A 22,707-nucleotide genomic window follows, 5' to 3' on the forward strand; every position below is an offset into this window, starting at 1 on the left:
AGATCAGGTACTGACAAATTTGTCCAGCAGAGTGCGCTTCAACTCCATAAAGCACGTGTAGCATAGAGCGTCACAGTCAAAAGAGTGACATCTGCTGGCTGTCTTTGAGAAGTCTTTCCATCTTTCTCTTAGTTTTTAATAAAAGTTATTTTGTCAAAGGTGTGTCATTGTATTGGTCTTTAGATTATGTATATATATATATATATATATATATATATATATATATATATATATATATATATATATATATATATATATATATATAATGTAATATGTTTGTATAACAGGCAGCCTTGATGAGGCAAATATTTTTAATAGTTAGTGCCTTTGTTGTAGGCTAAATGTATTTGTATTGTGTAATCATACAATAAACTAAGCAGCAGCTGTATAGGTGTGGTCTCTGGGTGTTTGGAGCGCAGGTTTCACAGCATGTTGCTGCTGTACGTCAGCTCCTGAGCACAATACCTAAACTGAACAATATACCTAAACCTAATTCTACACTGAAACGCTCCCTGGTTATGAACTAAATGGCAAATGGCAATAATAATAATATTGTCGCTGGCAATCTCCTCTTCTCAAAAAACCCACGGTTTGAACAATGATTCAGACCCAAAATTCCCGCGAAGCAGCTCGATGCGTGATGTGCTCGCTCGCGGCGGTCACGTGATTTGGGGCGTGTTGAAGCAGGAATCCAAACACTGCTCAGCGACACTTCCGCTTCAGTGGGTCGAGCAGACGTGCTCGAGCGTAACATCACCATTGTTTTCACGGTAAGCCGCATTGAAATGCACCCTGTTAAGTTAATAAACAACGGCCCATCAGACTGCAAACGAACAAGACGATGTAAGGGAGGAGAGGACTATTACCGTGCCGACTTTACCGCTGTTAGGAGGCTTTGCTGACCTGCTCGGCGGCGTTATGTTTAAGAGCAGCAAGAGACATGTTTAGCGGCTTATTTAAGTCATCAGGGAATAAGACCGCAGTGAAGATAGTTTCCCAGGTCATGTGACCAATGGACTCAAAATCAGTGTGGGATGATAGTACTCCACTGGCTGCGTGAGATACACATCTTATTTTTACATTTTAAATCTCCAAATATTTTTTATTATTTTTTATATGTAGCATAGGAGCGAATGTCTGTCGAATACCCAACATAAAACTATCTTCACTGCGGTGGGAATAAGAGGCCAGCGTGTAGTGAGTTTCCAGCTCGGTTAATGTTGAAAGAATAAATTGATTTCGGATGTTTGATTCTTTCCAACTCCCAACAAGCAGAACAACATGTAAATGTGCAGAGATCACAGCAAAGCCAGTAGGCCTTTAGGGACTGTTCTATAGCTGTGGTGCTTCATGATATTTTGGGGAATGTTTCCACTCTGTGCTTCCACTATATCTCAAACAGAATACTCCTCCAGCCTCCTCTGTGCCCACTGAGAGGGTTTTTAGCACAATATGGAACAAGTATGAGGACAAGAGGAGCTTCCTGGCAGGTGTAAATGCTGAGAAGCTGCTTCTTGTTTTACAGTAAAATAGTCAGAAATTGACTGATACTGAACAGTAATGATGTTTATTTAGCTATTTATTTTATTGTATTTATTCTTTATTTAAATGGTCAGCAAAGACCATACAGTACTGATTTGTATTTTTTATTTTATATTATTTATTTGAGTGGTCAGCAAAGACTGATGCTGAACACATACAGTACAGATGTTTATCATTATTTTTCATTTGTTCTTTATTTTTGTAACAATCAGTAGGTAAATTGTTAAATAAAAGTTGTTTGTTTTAAGAAAGCAGCCTTCTGAATACCTTTGCTTAGTCATGTCGGTACAAAATCAGTGCACAATCCATTTCTATGCACAATCATAGAAATTATCTAAAAATTTCACTGTATCGGTCACCATATCGGTAATCAGTGATTTTTTCCACTATAGTATTAGTCTCGGTCTCAAAAATCCCATATCTGTCGGGCTCTAATTTATACAGATGCTACTATGTGAAAAGTGTCAAAAGTTATCACGGAATATGCAAAGTTTCAAACCACCTGCCAGTTGGCAAAAGCAGGTATTGAACTCCTATGTTTTGAAAGATAACCAATGTATCACCAATGAGCAAATCAACTGATGATTGTAGATCACAGGTAGAAGTGTGTTTTGTTTTACTTGAGTTGAATATATTGTTTGTTTGAAGTTTCTATTACATAAGACTGGAAATTTTAGTTTTGAAATTAATAAAGTAGTACAGGGTATAACATTTCAACTGAAAAACCACGAGAGATCATAACAGATGGGGTAAAACAGAAGATCTACCCAGGTGCATGTGGTTTCCTGACAACCTCTTCAACCCCGCCCACTCACACCAAGTCCAGGAGCAGCCTCAGAAGAAGAAGGCAGAAAAAGACACACAAGTTAGAATATTAAATATACTTTATAGCCTGGGATTTGAATCTTTGAGCTTTGTATCCAAAGATACAATAATACATGTGCGAAACTGGGATCTTTTTTATTCTTATAAGCTTAAAGCACATAAAGCTGTAAAAAGAAAACAAAAAAAACAACTGTTGGTGATAAAATTATGCAAAGAATGAAATCATTCTGTTGTTTCAGATGTATTGTCAAATATCTTTGAGACATTTGGTTCAAAATTAGATTAAACAGAAAATGGGCATAGTATATCATCAAAATGATTTAAAAAAACATCATAAAATAATCTGTAGTCCAAAAAAACAAATAAAAAAAAGCCACAGTGTAACATGATATCCATAACTCATAAAAATGACACTATAGTATCTTGTCCAAAGATCATAAAAAACAACATAGCATAGTGTGACCTCCAAACACCATAAAAAAAAGTCATAGTATAGTATGACCTCCAAACATCTTTAAAAATGTCATAATATAGTATGTCGTCCAAAAATAATAAAAAAAAGTCACAGTGTATGGCTTCCAAAAATGATAAAAAAAACAACATTGTATAATGTGTATATAGTATAGTATGCCGCCCAAAAACAATAAAAAGCAACATAGTACAATAAGTCTTCCAAAAATAAAAAAAGACAACATACTTTAGTATCATCAAAGTAATAGCATAATATGTTGTTCAAAAATATAGATACAAGTATAGTATGTCATCCAACAATTCTGAAAAATGTCATATTTGTCGACTTTGTCGTCCAAAAATGATCAAAAAGGTCATAGTATTGTATGTCTTCCAAAAATCTCCAAAACCTAATGGTATAGAATGTCATCCATAGATTCTGAAAAATTTCATATTATACTTTGTTGTCCAAAAATCACATATAGTTGTGTAGTAAGTCATCAAAAAGATCAAAGTATAGTATTTCGTCGAAAAAACATTAAAAATGTCATAATATAGTATGTCGTCCATAAATCTTAAAAAACGTCTTAGTATAGTATTTCGTCCAAAAATGATCAAAAACGTCATAGTATTGTAAGTCAATCAAAAATCATCAAAAACGTCATAATATAGTATGTCGTCCATAAATCATCAAAAGTGTCTTATTATAGTATGTTATCCAAAAATCATCAAAATTGTTATAGTATTGTATGTCAAGCAAAAAATAATCAAAAATGTCATAGTATTGCATTTCATCCAAAAATCATCAAAAAGGTCATAGTATAGCATGTTGTCCAAAAGTAATCAAATATATATATATATATATATATAGTATAGTATGACACCAAATATCATCAAAAACATCAAAGTGTAGTATATCGTCCAAAAATTATGAAAAATGTCAGTGTAATATGTCGTCCAAAAGTTATCAAAAACGTCATAGTATAGTATGTCATCCAAAAATCACAAAAAGTATCTAGTATAGTATCTAGTCCAAAAATGATCAAAAATGTCATAGTACTGTATGTCATCCAAAAATCATGAAAAACGTCATAGTATGTCATCTAAAAATCATCAAAACTGTCATAGTATAGTATGTTGTTGAAAAATTATCAAAAATGTCATAATATAGTATGTCGTCCAAAAATCATCAAAAACATCTTAGTAAAGTATGTCATCCAAAAATGTTCAAAAACGTCATAGTATTGTATATCATCCAAAAATCATCAAAAAGGTCATAGTATAGTTTGTCGTCCAAAAGTTATCAAAAACATCATAGTATAGTATGTCATCCAAAAATCACAAAAAGTATCTAGTATAGTATCTAGTCCAAAAATGATCAAAAATGTTACAGTATTGTATGTCATCCAAAACTGATCGAAAATGTCATGGTACTGTATGTCATCCAAAAATCATCAAAAATGTCATAGTATGGTATGTTGTTGAAAAAAATATCAATAATATGATAATATAGTATGTCGTCCATAAATTCTGAAAAATTTCATATTATACTTCGTCGTCCAAAAATCACAAAAAATATCATAGTATAGTAAGACGTCCAAAAATGATGAAAAACGACTTTATTGCATGCATGTTGTCCCAAATGTCATCAAAAACATCATAATATACTATATCATCCAAAAATTATTAAAAACATCATAGTATAGTATGTCGTCCAAAAGTTTTCAAAAACGTCATAGGTCGTACGTTTTTGGATGTTTTTTCAACATTCCATACTATGATATGATGATATGATGTCACGACATGCTTTTTTAATGTGGTTTTCAGCAGTTTTTTTGACATGATACATTATGATGTTTTGGGCGTTTTTTTTTTTTCAACATTCTATACTATGATGTGTCTTGAAATGCTTTTTATGTGGTTTTTAGTAGTGTTTTGTCATATTTGGACATTTTTCGACATACTATACTATGACATTTTGAGTCATTTTTTCGACATGCTATATAATGATGTTTTTATTCGTTCTTTCCACATTCTATACTATGAAGTGTCTCGACACGTCTAAGGTTTAAATAGGGGATTCATTAATTACTCAACAGTAAGGTTAAATTATTAATGAATTAATAAATCAATATAAAAATATGTTACTATAACTCCTAATGCAAGGTTATGAACAGGGAACATGTGAATTGGTATAAAATTGAAGTAGAGTAATGGGACTCATCTTCGGTGATCAGAAACAATGAGTTTACATTTAAAAATAGAAGTTATAAACCATGGCGCACCACCTACCATCCAATTTAAAATGAAAGAAAAGTCAATGTCAAGCATCAATCAACAGCAGAGAGGCAATCTATCCCGTTCAACAACATTCAAGGAAAAGATAAAGAAGAGGCCTGATTAGAGAATGAGCCATAATTGTATTAATGGGAGATCCTACCCTAGGTCTAACACTTTCTATGTTTCCCTATCATTTCAGAGCATCCACCCCATAAAAGCACAGGAAAGATTGTTTCACCTTCCTCGGAAGTCTGATGCCAGGGAAAAGGTTCACTCGGAAAGTTGCAGTGTGGCCTTTGTGAGGACACTGGACGGGCAACTCGGCTACACTTGTGCAGTTCTGATGCTGGCCTCAGTTGATTTGAGTGTTGCAAACTCAGCTTGAGTTTGATTCCTCCATCATTCTCTCCCAATGAACAGCTGGATCATCTTCTGACACCTCATGTGGTGGAGATGAGAAAACGATGACAACTTATCAAGCTTTGTTTAATTCGAAGTCTCTAGGTCCCACAGTTTCTGTCGTGCAAAGTCCTTTGTTTCTAAATTGTCACTTAGAACGTATGTCGCACGGGCTGTTTCTCTTTTTCAAGGTAGATAAACAGCAGCTCTCAGCACCTTTTTTTGGACATTTCAGCTGTTGGACATGTTGTATTTTGACATTTTTCAACATACTATTGTATGATGTTTTTAGTCATTTTTTGACATGCTATATGATGTTTTTGGATGTTTTTTTGACACACTATATTATAATATTTTTGGATGTTTTTTGGACAAAAATTATAAAAAAAATACATAATACAGTGTGTCATCCGAAAATCACCAAAAAAAAAAATGACAAAAGTGACAGTAAAGTATGTGGTTCAAAAATGACATTGTGTTGTATGTCGTCCTAAATTAATCAAAAACGTCATACTACAGTATGCTGTCCGAAAATCATCAAAACGACACAGTATAGTATGTTGCTCGAAAATGATCAAAAATTACATAAAGTATGATGTCTTAAAATCATCAAAAAAGAAATTGTATAGTATGTCAACAAGAAATCATCAAAAATAACATAATATAGTATATCATCAAAAAAGTCTGTTATAATATGTCCTCTGAATTTCATCAAAAACAACATAGTATAGTATGTGGTCCTTAAATCATCAAAAAAAAAAGACATAGTATGGTGCGTCACTCGAAAATCATCCAAAACGACATAGAATAGTATAGCGCTTGAAAATCATAAAAATCGCATATTACAGTATGTCGCTAAGATAATCATCTAAAATTACATAATAAAGTATGTCATCTGAAAAACATCAAAAACGACATAGTATAGTGTGTCGTCCAAAAATTATCGGAAAAAAACATAGTATGGTATGTCGCTTGAAAATCATCAAAAATTTCATACTGTAATTTGTTGTCTCAAAATCTTAAAAAACAATATATTATAGTTTGTGGTCCGAAAATCATCAAAAACCATATAGTATAATATGTCATCTGGAAATGATATTGTGTATATATCAGACCATATTGTGTTGTCAAAAATTCATCAAAAACGACACATTATAGTATGTGGTCCGAAACCCATCAAAAACCACATATTATAGTATGTTGTCCGAAATTCATCAAAACGACATAGTCTAGCATGTCATCCAAAAATTGTCAAAAACGATATAATATAGTATGTTGTCAAAACATCCAAAAATCATCAAAAACTAGTTAGTATTCTTCATCACTCGAAAATCATCAAAAATTACATAGTATAGTATGTTGCTCGAAAAAAATTAAATTCGACACATCGTCCAAAAATCATCAAAGAAAATATTGGTATGTCATCAAAAAATCATCAAAAACGACATAATATACTATGTGGTCTGAAAATCATCAAAAACAAAATAGCATAGTATGTCCACTAAAAATCAGCAAAAACGATGTAGCATAGTATGTTGTCAAAACATCATGAATAACGACTTATAATATGTATAATATGTGGTCAGAAAATCCTCAAAAAAGACAAAGTATAGTATCTCTGTTGAGAATCATAAACACCATGATAACGTATGTCAAAAAAATGACTGAAAAGGCTAGGCTATAGTGTGGCTAAAAATGTCAAAATATGACATGTTAAAATAGCATGCGGACATGCGCCATAGCATAAAATGTTGTCAAAACGGCCAAAAACACCCTAATAATGCATGTCTAAAAAAAGACCAAAAAGGCAAGGCTATAGCTAGATATGACAATATACAACATGTCCCAAAAACAGTTTAAAACACCTCAAAACAGCATAAATTAGTGTGCCGAGGCGCCATAGCTAAGAGTTTTTTTAAAGCGGCCTAATAACTCTAATAATGCATGTTGCAAAAATGACTGAAAAGGCAAGGCTATACTATGGCTAAAAATGTCAAAATATGACATGTTTCCAAAAACAGCTTAAAACACCTCAAAACAGCATAAAATAGCGTGCCGAGACGTGCCATGGCAAAGAGTTTTGTAAAAACGGCCAAACACACCATAATAATGCATGTTGAAAAAATTACTGAAAAGGCAAGGCTATACTATGGCTAAAAATGTCAAAATATGACATGTTTCCAAAAACAGCTTAAAACACCTCAAAACAGCATAAAAAAGAATGCCGAGATGCGCCATAGCAAAGAGTTTTGTAAAAACTGCCAAAAACACCTTAATAATACATGTTGAAAAAATTACTGTATTGCTAAAAATGTCAAAATTTCATGTCCCAAAAACAGCTTAAAACGTCTCAAAATAGCATAAAATAGCGTGTTGAGACGCGCCATCCATAGAATTTGTTAAAAACGGCCAAACACACCATAATAATGCATATTGAAAAAATTACAGAAAAGGCAAGGCTATAGTATTGCTAAAAGTGTCAAAACAGGACATGTCCCAAAACCAGCTTAAAACAGCATAAAATAGCATACAGAGACGCGCCATAGCATCAAATTTTGTAAAGACGGCCAAACACACCATGATAATGCATGTTGTAAAATTATGCGCCCAGACACACGTAAGCATAGAATGTTGCAGAAGAAGCTAAAAACACCTTAATAACACATGTTGAAAAAGGCTATAGTATGGCTAACAAAGTCAAAATATGACATGTCCCAAAAACAGCTTAAAACACCTCAAAACAACATAAAATAGCGTGCCGAGACGCGCCATGGCATAGAATTTTGTAAAAACAGCCAAAAATAACTTAATAACGCATGCAGAAAAAAATTAACGAAAAGGCAAGGCTATAGTATGGCTAACAAAGTCAAAATATGACATGTCCCAAAAATAGCTTAAAACACCTCAAAACAGCATAAAATAGCGTGCTGGGGCGCGCCCCATAGCATACAATTTTGTAAAAACGGCCAAACACACCATATTAATGCATATTGAAAAAATGACAGAAAGGGCAAGGCTATAGCATTGCTAAAAATGTTGTTACATGCAAAGTGCTGTGTTTGTTTTTCTTCCCTGTTTTCTCCCTCCTCCCTTGTGTTTTTTCCAGGTGCCAATGACCTGAGTGTTTCCAGTTGTGCATTCCATCTGATTGCCACCTGTGCAGAGGGGCAGGATGCTCATTGGTTCCCTCCACTCCAACCTGGCCAATCATCCGTCGGCATGCTTTTCAAAACGGATGCCCCACATAGTGCCTGGCTCTCTTGTGCTCCTTTTTTGTACTGCGCCTGAGCTGGCTGTGTGTTATTTGTGACCTTTGACCAGAACTGTGTTTTTGCAATTGGTGAAAGGTATTTGATGAGAGGTTGTGGGCATTAGGTATGTTGAGGGTACCCTTTACATTTTTCACACAGTTAGGAAATCTCTGTCTAGACACACTAGGTTAAGCGGTTGTTGCTACCCCCTGTTTTTGTTCTTGAAAGCTGATCTTTAGAGAAGAGAGTTAGGTTTTTGTGTCTAGTTTGTTTTTCCGAGATAGTGATAAAGTTAGGCCCAGTTTTGTTCTATTTAGTTATTTTCTTTGGCACAACCACCCAGTCCCATCCTCTCTCACATTTTGAGAAACCTTTGTTTGATCACCAATAAATTTCCACTTCTACTCTGGTTCGTCTTTCTTGGTTGTCGTGTTATTGCCCCTGAGCTTAAAGGGAACGTAACAATGTCAAAATATGACCTGTCCGATAAACAGCTTAAATGACCTCAAAACAGCATAAAACAGCATGCCGAGATGCGTCATGGCCGAGATTCGTAAAAGTGGTCAACAACACCATAATATTGCATGTTGAAAAAATGACCGAAAAGGCAAGGCTATAGTATTGCTAAAAATGTCAAATTATGACATGTCCCAAAAACAGCTTAAAACACCTCAAAATAGCATAAAATAGCGTGCTGGGACGCACCATCCATGGAATTTGTTAAAACAGCCAAACACACCATAATAATGCATGTTGAAAAAATGAACGAAAAGGCAAGGCTATAGTAAGGCTAAAAATGTCAAAATATGACATGTCCCAAAAACAGCTTAAAACACCTCAAAATAGCATAAAATAGCGTGTTGAGACGCGCCATCCATAGAATTTGTTAAAAACGGCCAAACACACCATAATAATGCATATTGAAAAAATGACCGAAAAGGCAAGGCTATAGTATTGCTAAAAATGTCAAATTATGACATGTCCCAAAAACAGCTTAAAACACCTCAAAATAGCATAAAATAGCGTGCCGAGACGCGCCATAGCATGGAATTTTGTAAAAACGGCCAAAAACACCTTCATAATGCATGTTGAAAAAATTACAGAAAAGGCAAGGCTATAGTATTGCTAAAAGTGTCAAAACAGGACATGTCCCAAAAACAGCTTAAAACACCTCAAAATAGCATAAAATTACATGCCGAGACACACGTCAGCATAGAATGTTGCAAAAAAAAAAAGCCAAAAACACCATAATAATGCATGTTGAAAAAATCACCGAAAAGGCAAGGCTATAGTATGGCTAAAAATGTCAAAATATGACGTCCCAAAAACAGCTTAAAACACCTCAAAATAGCATAAAATAGCGTGCTGGGACGCACCATCCATGGAATTTGTTAAAAACGGCCAAACACACCATAATAATGCATATTGAAAAAATTACAGAAAAGGCAAGGCTATAGTATTGCTAAAAGTGTCAAAACAGGACATGTCCCAAAACCAGCTTAAAACAGCATAAAATAGCATACAGAGACGCGCCATAGCATCAAATTTTGTAAAGACGGCCAAACACACCATGATAATGCATGTTGTAAAATTATGCGCCCAGACACACGTAAGCATAGAATGTTGCAGAAGAAGCTAAAAACACCTTAATAACACATGTTGAAAAAGGCTATAGTATGGCTAACAAAGTCAAAATATGACATGTCCCAAAAACAGCTTAAAACACCTCAAAACAACATAAAATAGCGTGCCGAGACGCGCCATGGCATAGAATTTTGTAAAAACAGCCAAAAATAACTTAATAACGCATGCAGAAAAAAATTAACGAAAAGGCAAGGCTATAGTATGGCTAACAAAGTCAAAATATGACATGTCCCAAAAATAGCTTAAAACACCTCAAAACAGCATAAAATAGCGTGCTGGGGCGCGCCCCATAGCATACAATTTTGTAAAAACGGCCAAACACACCATATTAATGCATATTGAAAAAATGACAGAAAGGGCAAGGCTATAGCATTGCTAAAAATGTTGTTACATGCAAAGTGCTGTGTTTGTTTTTATTCCCTGTTTTCTCCCTCCTCCCTTGTGTTTTTTCCAGGTGCCAATGACCTGAGTGTTTCCAGTTGTGCATTCCATCTGATTGCCACCTGTGCAGAGGGGCAGGATGCTCATTGGTTCCCTCCACTCCAACCTGGCCAATCATCCGTCGGCATGCTTTTCAAAACGGATGCCCCACATAGTGCCTGGCTCTCTTGTGCTCCTTTTTTGTACTGCGCCTGAGCTGGCTGTGTGTTATTTGTGACCTTTGACCAGAACTGTGTTTTTGCAATTGGTGAAAGGTATTTGATGAGAGGTTGTGGGCATTAGGTATGTTGAGGGTACCCTTTACATTTTTCACACAGTTAGGAAATCTCTGTCTAGACACACTAGGTTAAGCGGTTGTTGCTACCCCCTGTTTTTGTTCTTGAAAGCTGATCTTTAGAGAAGAGAGTTAGGTTTTTGTGTCTAGTTTGTTTTCCGAGATAGTGATAAAGTTAGGCCCAGTTTTGTTCTATTTAGTTATTTTCTTTGGCACAACCACCCAGTCCCATCCTCTCTCACATTTTGAGAAACCTTTGTTTGATCACCAATAAATTTCCACTTCTACTCTGGTTCGTCTTTCTTGGTTGTCGTGTTATTGCCCCTGAGCTTAAAGGGAACGTAACAATGTCAAAATATGACCTGTCCGATAAACAGCTTAAATGACCTCAAAACAGCATAAAACAGCATGCCGAGATGCGTCATGGCCGAGATTCGTAAAAGTGGTCAACAACACCATAATATTGCATGTTGAAAAAATGACCGAAAAGGCAAGGCTATAGTATTGCTAAAAATGTCAAATTATGACATGTCCCAAAAACAGCTTAAAACACCTCAAAATAGCATAAAATAGCGTGCTGGGACGCACCATCCATGGAATTTGTTAAAACAGCCAAACACACCATAATAATGCATGTTGAAAAAATGAACGAAAAGGCAAGGCTATAGTAAGGCTAAAAATGTCAAAATATGACATGTCCCAAAAACAGCTTAAAACACCTCAAAATAGCATAAAATAGCGTGTTGAGACGCGCCATCCATAGAATTTGTTAAAAACGGCCAAACACACCATAATAATGCATATTGAAAAAATGACCGAAAAGGCAAGGCTATAGTATTGCTAAAAATGTCAAATTATGACATGTCCCAAAAACAGCTTAAAACACCTCAAAATAGCATAAAATAGCGTGCCGAGACGCGCCATAGCATGGAATTTTGTAAAAACGGCCAAAAACACCTTCATAATGCATGTTGAAAAAATTACAGAAAAGGCAAGGCTATAGTATTGCTAAAAGTGTCAAAACAGGACATGTCCCAAAAACAGCTTAAAACACCTCAAAATAGCATAAAATTACATGCCGAGACACACGTCAGCATAGAATGTTGCAAAAAAAAAAAGCCAAACACACCATAATAATGCATGTTGAAAAAATGAACGAAAAGGCAAGGCTATAGTATGGCTAAAAATGTCAAAATATGACATGTCCCAAAAACAGATTAAAACACCTCAAAACAGCACAAAATATCATGCTGAGACACGGCATAGCACAGAATGCTGTAAAAATGACCAAAAAATAAAAATAAATAATGCATATTGAAAAATGAATGAAAAGGCAAGACTATACTATGGCTAAAATGTCAAAATATCACATCACACCTGTCATAATTGTTTTCTTAACTTAAGAGGAGGACTAGTATTATTTTTTTATTTTCATTATTATTACTAATTTTAATGCATTTTATTAACGGGAAATAATAACAGTCTTTCGCAACAAAGCATATTATGTTGTACAATGAGGACAGTATGTTTGTGTGCATAGATTTTGGAGATATATTTGTGTGTGTTTGTGTGTGTATGTGTTTGTGTGTGTGTGTGTGTGTGTGTGTGTGTGTGTGTGGTGTTTGTGGTTTATAACTGCAAGATTTGTACCCTGGTGTACAGCTTTCATGGAAATATAAATAAAGGCTATGTTTCAGTTTTTCCCATGTTGGGGTCATTTTAGGAAAAGTCATTGAATTTCAATCTCAAAATAGACCATTTAGGAGGATTTCTATACTGTTAAACAACGTGGCGGGTCATTTGCAACCCCCAAGAGGATGAAAGAGTTAAGGCAGCATCGTCACATCAGTTGTGGGTGTAAAATGATAGCCAGTGCAGTATAAAGCCCTAATTCCACAGGGTGGTGCTAATGCTGCATTTTTGAGCACATTAGGACTTTCAACAGGCCTATGGAGAGAAAAATACTGTGTTTGGATTATTTCACAGATCTGTTCACCAAATTACAAAATACAGTTGTGATTATGAGTAAAGGAAAACGTGCATTTCTGCATTTCTCAGGGAGGAACAGTGGGTGGTAAGCATATCATAAAGGCATTTTCATTTTCACTATTATTACACCTACAGCGGTGTTGCCACTCAGGAAACAACACGAAGCAGAAGGTATTCCATATCATTAAATGTGAAAGTAAATCAAAGACATTAAGTCCTTTCTCCCACAACCTCAAATACCATTTCCATCCACTGTGGTGTTCAAGCTGCAAGACACATTTTCTTCTCCGACTCAGTACACTTTCAGTATTGTTACAGTATCTGCCATACAGGATATCAACATGCGAGAGAAATGACTCAATCAAAAAAGTACAATTCAGATAATTTAGTGAAATTTTACTTCATTTTACTTATTTTTTTTTCCACAGATAAGCAAAATGTTCCTATCTCTCATTTTGAAACCAATACTTTAACTTTTAATATTTGTGGATTGCAGGATCAGTTTTTATTTGTGTATTTTGAAAGCAAAATCTCGAGTCATGATTATCCATATTATGATGAAAGAGAAGTTGCACTGTCAGTACAATTTATTTATAAATGTAAAATAAATTTAAGTTGCATACTACAGATAATTCCCTCGAAAAGCTTATTAATGTGAAATGTTTACAGCCTGTAATCTAAGACATGCTATTGATTTACAGAGGCTGTGCTGCTTTGCGCATTATGTAAGTGTTATGTAAGTATGTGTTGTTATGAGGAGCTGTCAGGTCGTCTGGCTGCAACACGTTTAAGCCATCAGGCAGTGAAACAAAGATTCCACAGGAGGGAAAAAAGCTTTATTAATATTTTAATATATATCAATAATACTTTATATACAAAATATGTACAACAAACAGCCTTTTGTTACATTTCAAAATAAAAATCCCAAGTACCTCTCTCTATACAAAACTATTATTTTTGTTTGAATTTTACATTCACTCATTTTGCCAGACACAACATTTAAAGCAAAAATACATTGAAACACCTGCCATGGTTGTGTCTGCGAGTAAAGGCAACAGCATGAGCTAAGATCAGACCTTAACTTGACCGGAAAATTGTGGGCAAGAAGATGCAAATCTGGTTGAGCACAAAGCTTGATGCTGTACACGTTCTCATGGCGTACAGAAAATGACTGCCTCGACCTTCCTACGGTAGCAAATACACTCAGTGGGTCACGTATCAAAAATAGAGATGTACGAGTAGTATAAACAAAAATAATTACATGACATTACTTCACAGGAACTCCATCTAGATGCACAAATAAGCCGTGAGTCACAAACTAAACGGTAAAAGCACGTACGGCCGCGTCACTTTCGAAAAGACATGAGTGACACACCTCGTACAGTGACAACACCCTGAATTCTTTGAACACTTGTGTTCGTTTAGCTGCAAGGTAATTGAAGGGACAAAGGAGCAAAGTCTTATGCGATGTTTCGTCAACATTTCTTTTGGTGACATTCGAGTCCGAACAACTGTTTGTTGGAGACAAAACACTGAAGGTAGATCCTCCAATCACAGATCTACAGCAGAATTCAAGCAGCATCTACAAGGGGCTTTTGTTCAATCTTTACATTCATTACAGAGTGGTGTGTGTGCAAAAAAGTAGGTCCAAATGATTTTTGGGGGGCTTATCTGTGCCTTACATTCTGGGTTTACCTCAAACATTCATTGAGTGCGGAGAAAACAAACCTTTCTAAAAAGAACGAAACCTTGCGATCTATGGCGCACTCTTTAAACTGATCATCTTCACAGTGTTTCAGAGCCATGCAACAGGTGATCTAAGAGCCTTCATGCGGGCTCTCCAGGTTGCCCGTTTAAGTCCTGTCTCCATGTGTGTGAGAAGCTGATGATAGATAACGGCAACCATTTGGGGTCTTTGCTGGGGTTAATGTTCTGATGGGCCAAACAACAGCTGTCATTTGAAGGGAGGCCAGTGCGTTTATTGGCGCTCTTTTCAACTATTCAACCCCATCAACATTCAGAGGGCAAGATTCCAACTGGAACTGTTCATTCTTTGGTTTCCAAGTTCAATGGGGGGACCTGCTTTAAAGCTTTGTGAAGAGCAGGGGAGTCCGTGGGGTTCGGGTAGGATGCTGGAGACCCTGCTCTTGGGGACATCACCAGAGACGATGGATGCGTCTCAGGGGGCATGCTTGCCACGGAGCCGCTCATGCCCGGGTACATGACCGGCATGCCCCCAGGGTACCAGCATTTCTCCAGCATGGGCAGATAGGCTGCCGCTGCTGCAGCTGCAGGGGGGATGAGATAGAAGGGGAGACAAAATGGGGACTGGTTGGGGGAGAAGCTCATGTAGCTGCCAGGGCCTCCTGACACATGACCAGAGAGAATCTCGTCCTCTGAGGAATCGGACCTTGACTTCTTGGCCCGAGGCTCATCGCCCTCCTGCTTGAAGGCACTGGACATGACATGCTTATGCTCCCCATCCTTTGTGTGGCTCTCTGACCACTGGGCTTTGGGGTCACGCTTGTCATGTTCCCCCCCATAGCCGCTGTCAGTGTCTGTGTCACTGCCGCTCTGCTCCCCCGTCGCATGAGGGTAAGTCCTTTGAATGACGGGAACGCAGTTTTTAGCCGAGCCATTGGATGACCTTTGGGGCTCTCCGGCGGGTTTCTTCGGTTTCTCCAAAGCTTGAGGGACAGACTCGTCCCGATGTGGGCTGCTTTGATGGTGCAGCACCTCAGCTGCTACCTTTTGGATGTGGCTGATAACATTGGATGGAGTCAAGTCCCTGTTGCTCTCTTGGCTGGCCAGATAGTGGAGGACCTCTTTTGCGCACAAGTGGAAACCGGAGCGGAACATCTCCTCGCTGCTCTCTGCGCTGTCACCTCCATGATCACCTGGTTGATCAAAATCACAAGGTTAGAAATAGTCTTTAATGCACATTTTTCCAAGGAGTAGTTCTGCAAAAGATCACGCATCACGCATCATGGCATCAAACTTACTGATTTGCAGGTCGTTCTGTAGCGCAATAATTTTCTGCTGTTGCTGCTCCAGAAGGCCACTCAGGGCTTTTACATGCTTGAGAGTGAGCTCCAGCACCACAGCTTTCTCCAAATGACCCAGCGTCTAAAACAGGAAGACCTTCGATAAGTATGTTGATCTTTCTTATGTAACACATTCTGCAGCTGAACACAGAGCAAGCATCAAACACCCGGGAAGTCATGCAATCCACGTAGACATGCAAATTTGTCAACAGCAAATCAAAATCTAAAATATTGTATTAGAATTTCGACAATAAAAATACTGAATTACAAAATTAAAAGAAAAATATTAATCTTTATTTTAATCTTAAAATGCTCTTGTTTTATTTTCCCGAGCCTCCGAAACTGAATCCAAAGACTGGAGCAAACAAAACTGCTCAGCAAAACCATGTGGCATATCAGATTGCCTGTCTGTTAGCAGACATGCCATATGTAAAAAAAAATGATACTCACTGTAAGCTTAAGATGTTCTGGCAACAAATCCTTCAGCTGGGCAATGCACTCATTGATTCTGTCACGTCTTTTCTTTTCGATCAGTCGGTGCGGCAACTTGTATGTCTCCTGGAGAGAAGTTGAAATGTTAGTGAATCTGGACTGCTCAGTTTAAACTGATAAAGGTTGGAAAATTGTGCATTTTTACTTAAATTCACCTTGCTCTCATCTCCACGCTTCATGCCCCTCCTGGGTTTGTACACATAAATGGGAAAATCGATTCTTTTGAAAGACAAAATTAAATTAGTTAGTCTTAAATCGGGAGGTTTCAGCATAAAGTGTTTAATATTGAAGAACAGAAAGTAACATAACAAACAAACAAAAAAATCTCTTACCCTTGCATGTCAGCTATATCCAGTGACGGGTGTTTTGGCACACAGGGAGGTGGTTGCGCGCTGGTAATCCTCTCCATATTGCCTAACTGTCAAACCCGAAGAAATAACTTTAAAAAGCCTTCAAAACGGTCCAAATATATCTCTGCAGTCGCGATTCAGACAAAATCATAAAGAGCAAGAAAAATCAAGAAAAAAAAGTATCTCCTGTTATCCAACGTGTTCCCGCTGTGAGCCGGAGTTGGGAACTGCGCAGTGTTGTCACCCTGAGGTCCGGACTCGGTAGTATGTCTGGGGAGGCTCCACGCCCGGTTCAATGTGTGAGAGCTGGGTGGGTTTTGACTACGTGTTAAATAAACCCTGTGACTGCAGGCACGTCTCTCGGCTGGAGACACAGACTCGACACGGTCACATGAGCCTCACGTGTTGGACGGCGCTTTCAACTCCTCACCCTCCCCGCGACACTCTCTCTCAGACACACACACACACACACACACACACACGCACACACACACAGACGCGCGCACGCAGCTCGTCTCCCCGCCCTGCTGCTGGAGTACAACCCATTCGTGTAGTACTCCTCCACTGGGGCCAGTCTCGTGTACCACCATGCTCCGGCTCTCGGCGGGCACACCGTGTCTGCAGAGCTGACCGTGTTTACACAGACAGAAAGTAGAGCAACAGTTCCCTCCGCGATACTGAAGGGGTGAAGCATTGTTTGTTAAACTGCAAATATGTCGGCCGGTACATTACATTGTAAGAACAGCTGGAAACACTGCAGTGTCTGCAGACCCTGCGCGTTAAAAAAAAACATGTTTATTTTTATATATTTATTAATTTTTTTTGCACAATAATCTTTTGGTTTAACGCCCTTTATAGCTGTGCAGTAATACACCAGGAGACTCAAAAAGCGTGATAAGATCACAATAAAGTCAATCACAAAGTTGTGAAAAAGATCACAGGACATAGGTAGGTCTAGTTGTCGTTAATTAGCCAAAATAACAGAACTACCCTATACAGTAGTATTAATAATAAAAATAACAACAACTTTGATACTAGTACTACTATTACTAATTATAATAATAATAGCTAAAGGAAAGACAACCTTTTTTAAATTCTATTTCTCTATCTGCCTCTCTCTCTTTCTCTCTCTCTCTCTCTATATATATAGCCTTTATATCTTCTATAAGATATATATATATGTGTGTGTGTGTGTGTGTGTGTGTGTGTGTGTATGTAATGTATCTTGTATTATAAGATGACAAAAACAGTAAAACAATAAGTGTTTTCTCATAAATCTCCGTGTTTCTTTGTGGCCAACTACTCTTCCTTATCATTTTGTGTTGCATTTTGTATTATGTGGCATGTGTCACGCGCTAACTCACGCTCTGTAATTTTACACTGTACCCGTTGGCTGTGTGGCACGTGCACCTGCGGCGGGACGACACAGTGGCTTTAGCGGAGCTGTTTTCTTTTCGTTTTCTACACCGGCTGCTGTACTGATAGTATTAAAGCTGCTTGTACCCAGCGTGCTGTCACGTTGAGCTCCTCATGGCCGGCAGAGAGCCGAGCAGCAGATCTCAGCTGGTGACGTCACGCGCGCAGAATACCGAGAGTGCCCGACTGGTCGGTCGGTTCCACCCGCCGACGTCCCGAAGCAGCCAGAGAGGAGAGCGCCGAGCCGGAAACGAGGGAGCGGGGAAGCTGTCTTTGTCAATACTTGCTGTATATTCTGATAAGAGTCTGACACATGTTTCTGCTTACTTCAGACTTCTGTGGAAAACTAATAACTGTAATGTCAGTGAGTGGTTTGCTTTTCCCAGTTTCATTTTAGAGCTAAGGGGAGCCTACATTTTAACATTTATAATCACACCAATAAATATAGGCTAACATTTGGACTTTTTTAAACTGCATCATGTCATTGTTTGTCAGGCCACTGCATCTGAAAAGAAATTGACCCAAATATTTAAAGGTGGAAGAGGTATCCAAGTCATTAACTTTAGTAAGAGTAATAATCTCACATGAAAAAAATAAATACTTCATCTCAATAAAAGTAAAAGTCCCGCTCTAAAAATGTATAAGCATAAAACATACTTAAATACTTAAATTCCACAATCTCTCCCATCGTGGATATATAAATATATAATCTGATTATTATTAGCAGTAGTAGTAGTAGTATTGGTATTTTAGGCCAAAAACGTAAACTACATTGTGTTGTTGTTTGTTGTTTAAGGTGGAGCAAATATTAATTTCTTCATATATTTAAAGTTTTTTATTTTATAACAATGTTTTGTTTTTTTTTTAATAAAATGATCATATTTCTATTTGTAAAATTTTAATCTAAAAAGTAACCCAGAATTATACCTGAACATTACACAATTTGGAGTAACAAAAAGTACAATAATTTCCACTAAAACGCAGAATATTCAGCAGCATAAAATGGGAATACTCATGTTAAGAACAAATACCTCAAATTGTAAGTACAGTACTGGAGTACATGTGCTTAGTAACCTTTTAACTATATTTACACATGTGACCGTGACATGTCGTGGAGCACGGCCGGCACCCATTTCAATCACATCAATTCAAATGGCAACACTGTTCGCTCTATGAAATGTTATAATAATAGTGATTATTAACCTAAAGCTTATCCTGATGAAGCCCAACTCATAAGACGTTGTGCACAGCTGCACTGCTGCACTCTACATTTCAAACAGCAATGAGTTTGTGAAGAACCATATAATTTGCAAGAATCTACATTATGAATCTGTATTCAGTGTTTTTCCACATTGAACTGATGCTTTAATTTAAGCTGTGAGAAAATGGAAAAAAATCATATGTCATAAGCTGATTGTTGGTGACACACTGACAGGCATACTTTTACTTCAGTTTTAGTTTGACTCAACACAAAACAGCGTCCTGATTGAGTATGAAGCTCGATGGGGACGGTAGTAAAGTGTGATTTTATGCCTGAGACTGAAAGGCAGATAAGCATCAGCTCATCTTCATATGAGTAGTCGATCATTACTTGGCATGCAGAGAATTTTCCAAGAAAGCTCCGGATTAATGAGGATATACGCACTTTACAGTCTCTACAGTTATACATATTGCACTCATATTGCAGACAGTTACTGGTTTCAGAGGTGCGTGTTTCCAGTTGAGAGGTGTTTTCTCTAAAAGCTGACATATTAATTGAGACATGGTCAGATTTAATGTCTGAACAGGAGAACACTGGCTGAAACTGATGTATTTGACTTGTGGAATATATTACATTTATTCAATAGGTGGCATTTATAGATGTGAATAAAACATCAGTTAGGGTGTGCATAGTAGACCTTTTTCCTCAGTTTTATTTGAGCAGTAAAGTATGTGAGTCCGATTTGTTTTAACTTAAAAAGGGTAGTAAGTTGAATTAATACAAAATTCAATCAACTTAAAATTTTAAGCAAGCCCTTACACTAGTTTTTTTTTTTTAAGTTCAACCAATTAGTTTCCTTTTACAGTGTAATCAAACAATAATTCATTACTTTAGGTGGATAATTTCTAATAATAACCCTAAAAAGGTCACCTTAACCTTTAACAAACACAACATGGAGTAAAGGATAATTACATCAATTTTAATAAATAATTCTACTTTAATATACAAATTGACAGCGCTTAGATTTTTAGTTAATTCTAACAACCATGAGTAGTTTTTCTATACAAAAGCAAAGATTAGCAACAAACTTTATGTACACATAGTAGTCCAAAAAAACCAAAAAAAAAACAAATTCTAACAGTAGCATGAAACCAAACTAATATATCTGAGTGAAAATCAACATAAGTGACTCTGCACGAGCAGCAAATATGTATCAGACTTTAAACAAAGACAAAAACAGGCACCGATGGAACATGTTTGCTGCAAAACAGGAAATACGCTAAAGACGTTTATTACAGTAAAAGACTCCTGAGCAAAGTGTAAAAGCGAGAGTCAGGGTTTATTTGACCGACGAGCAAAACTTTCTAAACATCCTTTAGACCCCAGTTAAATAAGAAAGCAAATTTATCATAAAATAAGTTAGCACTGACACAGATGAAAGAAAACTATCTGTATATATTGCTCTCACACAATCTCTATTGAGCACAGCCGACTCTCAAGAAATACCAAATTTTCAAGAAATAATACAATAAATGTAAAATTGAGGAGGCCAGCTTATTAAATACTATCTCTATATTTGTAAAGACAACCAACTACTCCCTATTTTATCCAGAGACAATAAACAAACAAAAAAATTGTCCCACACTTTTAAATCAGACATGATTGATGAACTTAAATCCACACACCAGTGAGGTTGCATATTTAAGTGAAAATATTGCACAACATTTAATACTGCTTGTTATGCCAGGAATATAAATAGAAAACATTTAAATTAAAAAAACCAAAAAAAAACAAAACGGGACTAATTCTTCCTGTCCAGTCAGCTTAACATGTTTCAAGTTCAACCAGTAAAGGCCATGTGATGAGAAACCCAATTTACGTCGACGTAGAAAACATTTGGCACCATTTCCAACTGGACTGAACACAACGAGGTGAGTGAGTGTTGCCGTGTGGAGTAACACGTGCATGGGGTAGAGCTACACATTGCCTTATGACTACCTATGTTACAGTGTTTCCCTAACATTATTAATTACACTCAGTGCAGTATACATGATGAGCAGTCTCTGAGCGAAGACTGCACACGCAGCCACCGCTGTGAGCTGCTTCAGAGCTGTGTCACCTGACCTTATGCGGGCTGCTGGGGGTTGACGTTCATGTGCTGAGGGTGTCCCAGTAGGCCAATCCGCTGCTTCTGCTTCCTCTGTTCTGTCATCTGAAGAGCACAAAAAAAAGACTTAAAAAAAAAAGAAAGTCATCCCACCTGTACCTCCACTGGCACACACGTCCTGTTCCGTTAAGCACGCCAGCAGCCCCTCCGGTCTACAGTCTTCATTCTGTTGCATGACTTTACTGAAACTAACAAACTCTGCACACCGCCGAACTGATTCTCTTGAAATCCAGCCAGCCTCAGTCATCCACATTGCTGCGTCCTCTGACGAAAGCAGCCGAATACAAACGACTCATACTGAAAGTCAGTCGAAAGAAATTTCAGAGATCAAGCAAGACGCATGAGTCATAACACAGATGCTAACCTTTACACCAGCAGGGACGAGGACGGCTTTTCTGCTAACAATTGACTTTAATTTGCACCTCGACACTGAAACACAACAATATTAAAAGTGAGACGACAGAGTGGTCCTGTAATGAGTGTTCCAGGAGAAATAATTCTGCATAGAAAGAAGTGAGAGAGAAAATATTATTAAAACACATCGAGTGGACGGCCTAAACCCAGTCGGCAAGACTGCTGGGCTTTTTGTTACACTGTAATTGTCTAATTAAGCCAATTTAACAGAGAACGCCTGCGGCAATGTTTTCCTGTTTGTGCTCCTCTCTGAATGAATGCCACTTCATCTCAGCTCATCTGGGAAGATTATAAATTCATGTACAGACACATTTACATGCCAGCACAAACATACTTTTTTTAACCCTTGAAACATGAATGGACATCATCACTTGTGCTGCGTTTAGACGCCCTCACAAGTATCTAAGTCTCTGAACGCTGAGCATATTGGTTTGCTGTCTTTTGACAACATGGGAATAAAGGCAATGAGCAACTAGGCAAGAGATGTCCCACAAATTACAGGAAATTAGTAGATTTGGAAAAATAATT

General features: G+C 37.2%; 2 protein-coding genes and 1 long non-coding RNA gene across 14 annotated transcripts in view; 1 reads left to right on the plus strand and 2 right to left on the minus strand.

The window, feature by feature from the left end:
* Positions 1 to 450: 450 nt before the first annotated feature.
* Positions 451 to 9,156, plus strand: LOC148190135 (uncharacterized). The gene is made up of 2 exons (XR_015777654.1): positions 451 to 770; positions 5,297 to 9,156. It is a non-coding gene; the product is annotated as an uncharacterized LOC148190135 (long non-coding RNA).
* Positions 9,157 to 13,909: 4,753 nt separating this feature from the next.
* Positions 13,910 to 17,413, minus strand: bhlhe40 (basic helix-loop-helix family, member e40). Its single transcript, XM_042495130.2, has 5 exons — positions 16,964 to 17,413; positions 16,787 to 16,850; positions 16,590 to 16,697; positions 16,098 to 16,221; positions 13,910 to 15,992 (listed from the first exon to the last, which is right to left on the minus strand). Exons 1-5 carry the CDS (start codon positions 17,038 to 17,040, stop codon positions 15,142 to 15,144), a joined length of 1,224 nt encoding a protein of 407 aa, XP_042351064.1. The 5' UTR covers positions 17,041 to 17,413; the 3' UTR covers positions 13,910 to 15,141.
* A 3,143-nt stretch (positions 17,414 to 20,556) lies between these two features.
* The window catches only part of LOC121952371 (inositol 1,4,5-trisphosphate-gated calcium channel ITPR1), a 123,430-nt gene continuing 121,279 nt past the window's right edge, over positions 20,557 to 22,707 (minus strand). For all 12 annotated transcript variants that reach the window (XM_088083404.1, XM_088083358.1, XM_042499025.2 and 9 more), the window contains one exon: positions 20,557 to 21,810. In XM_088083404.1, the coding sequence (XP_087939530.1) occupies positions 21,724 to 21,810 (87 nt within the window). In that variant the 3' untranslated portion in view covers positions 20,557 to 21,723. The remainder of the gene's footprint in view (positions 21,811 to 22,707) is intronic.

This window comes from Plectropomus leopardus, chromosome 2 (assembly GCF_026936395.1).
Source record: "Plectropomus leopardus strain MGB_pleo_1.0 chromosome 2, ASM2693639v1, whole genome shotgun sequence".
NCBI classification, from domain to species: Eukaryota; Metazoa; Chordata; class Actinopteri; order Perciformes; family Serranidae; genus Plectropomus; species Plectropomus leopardus.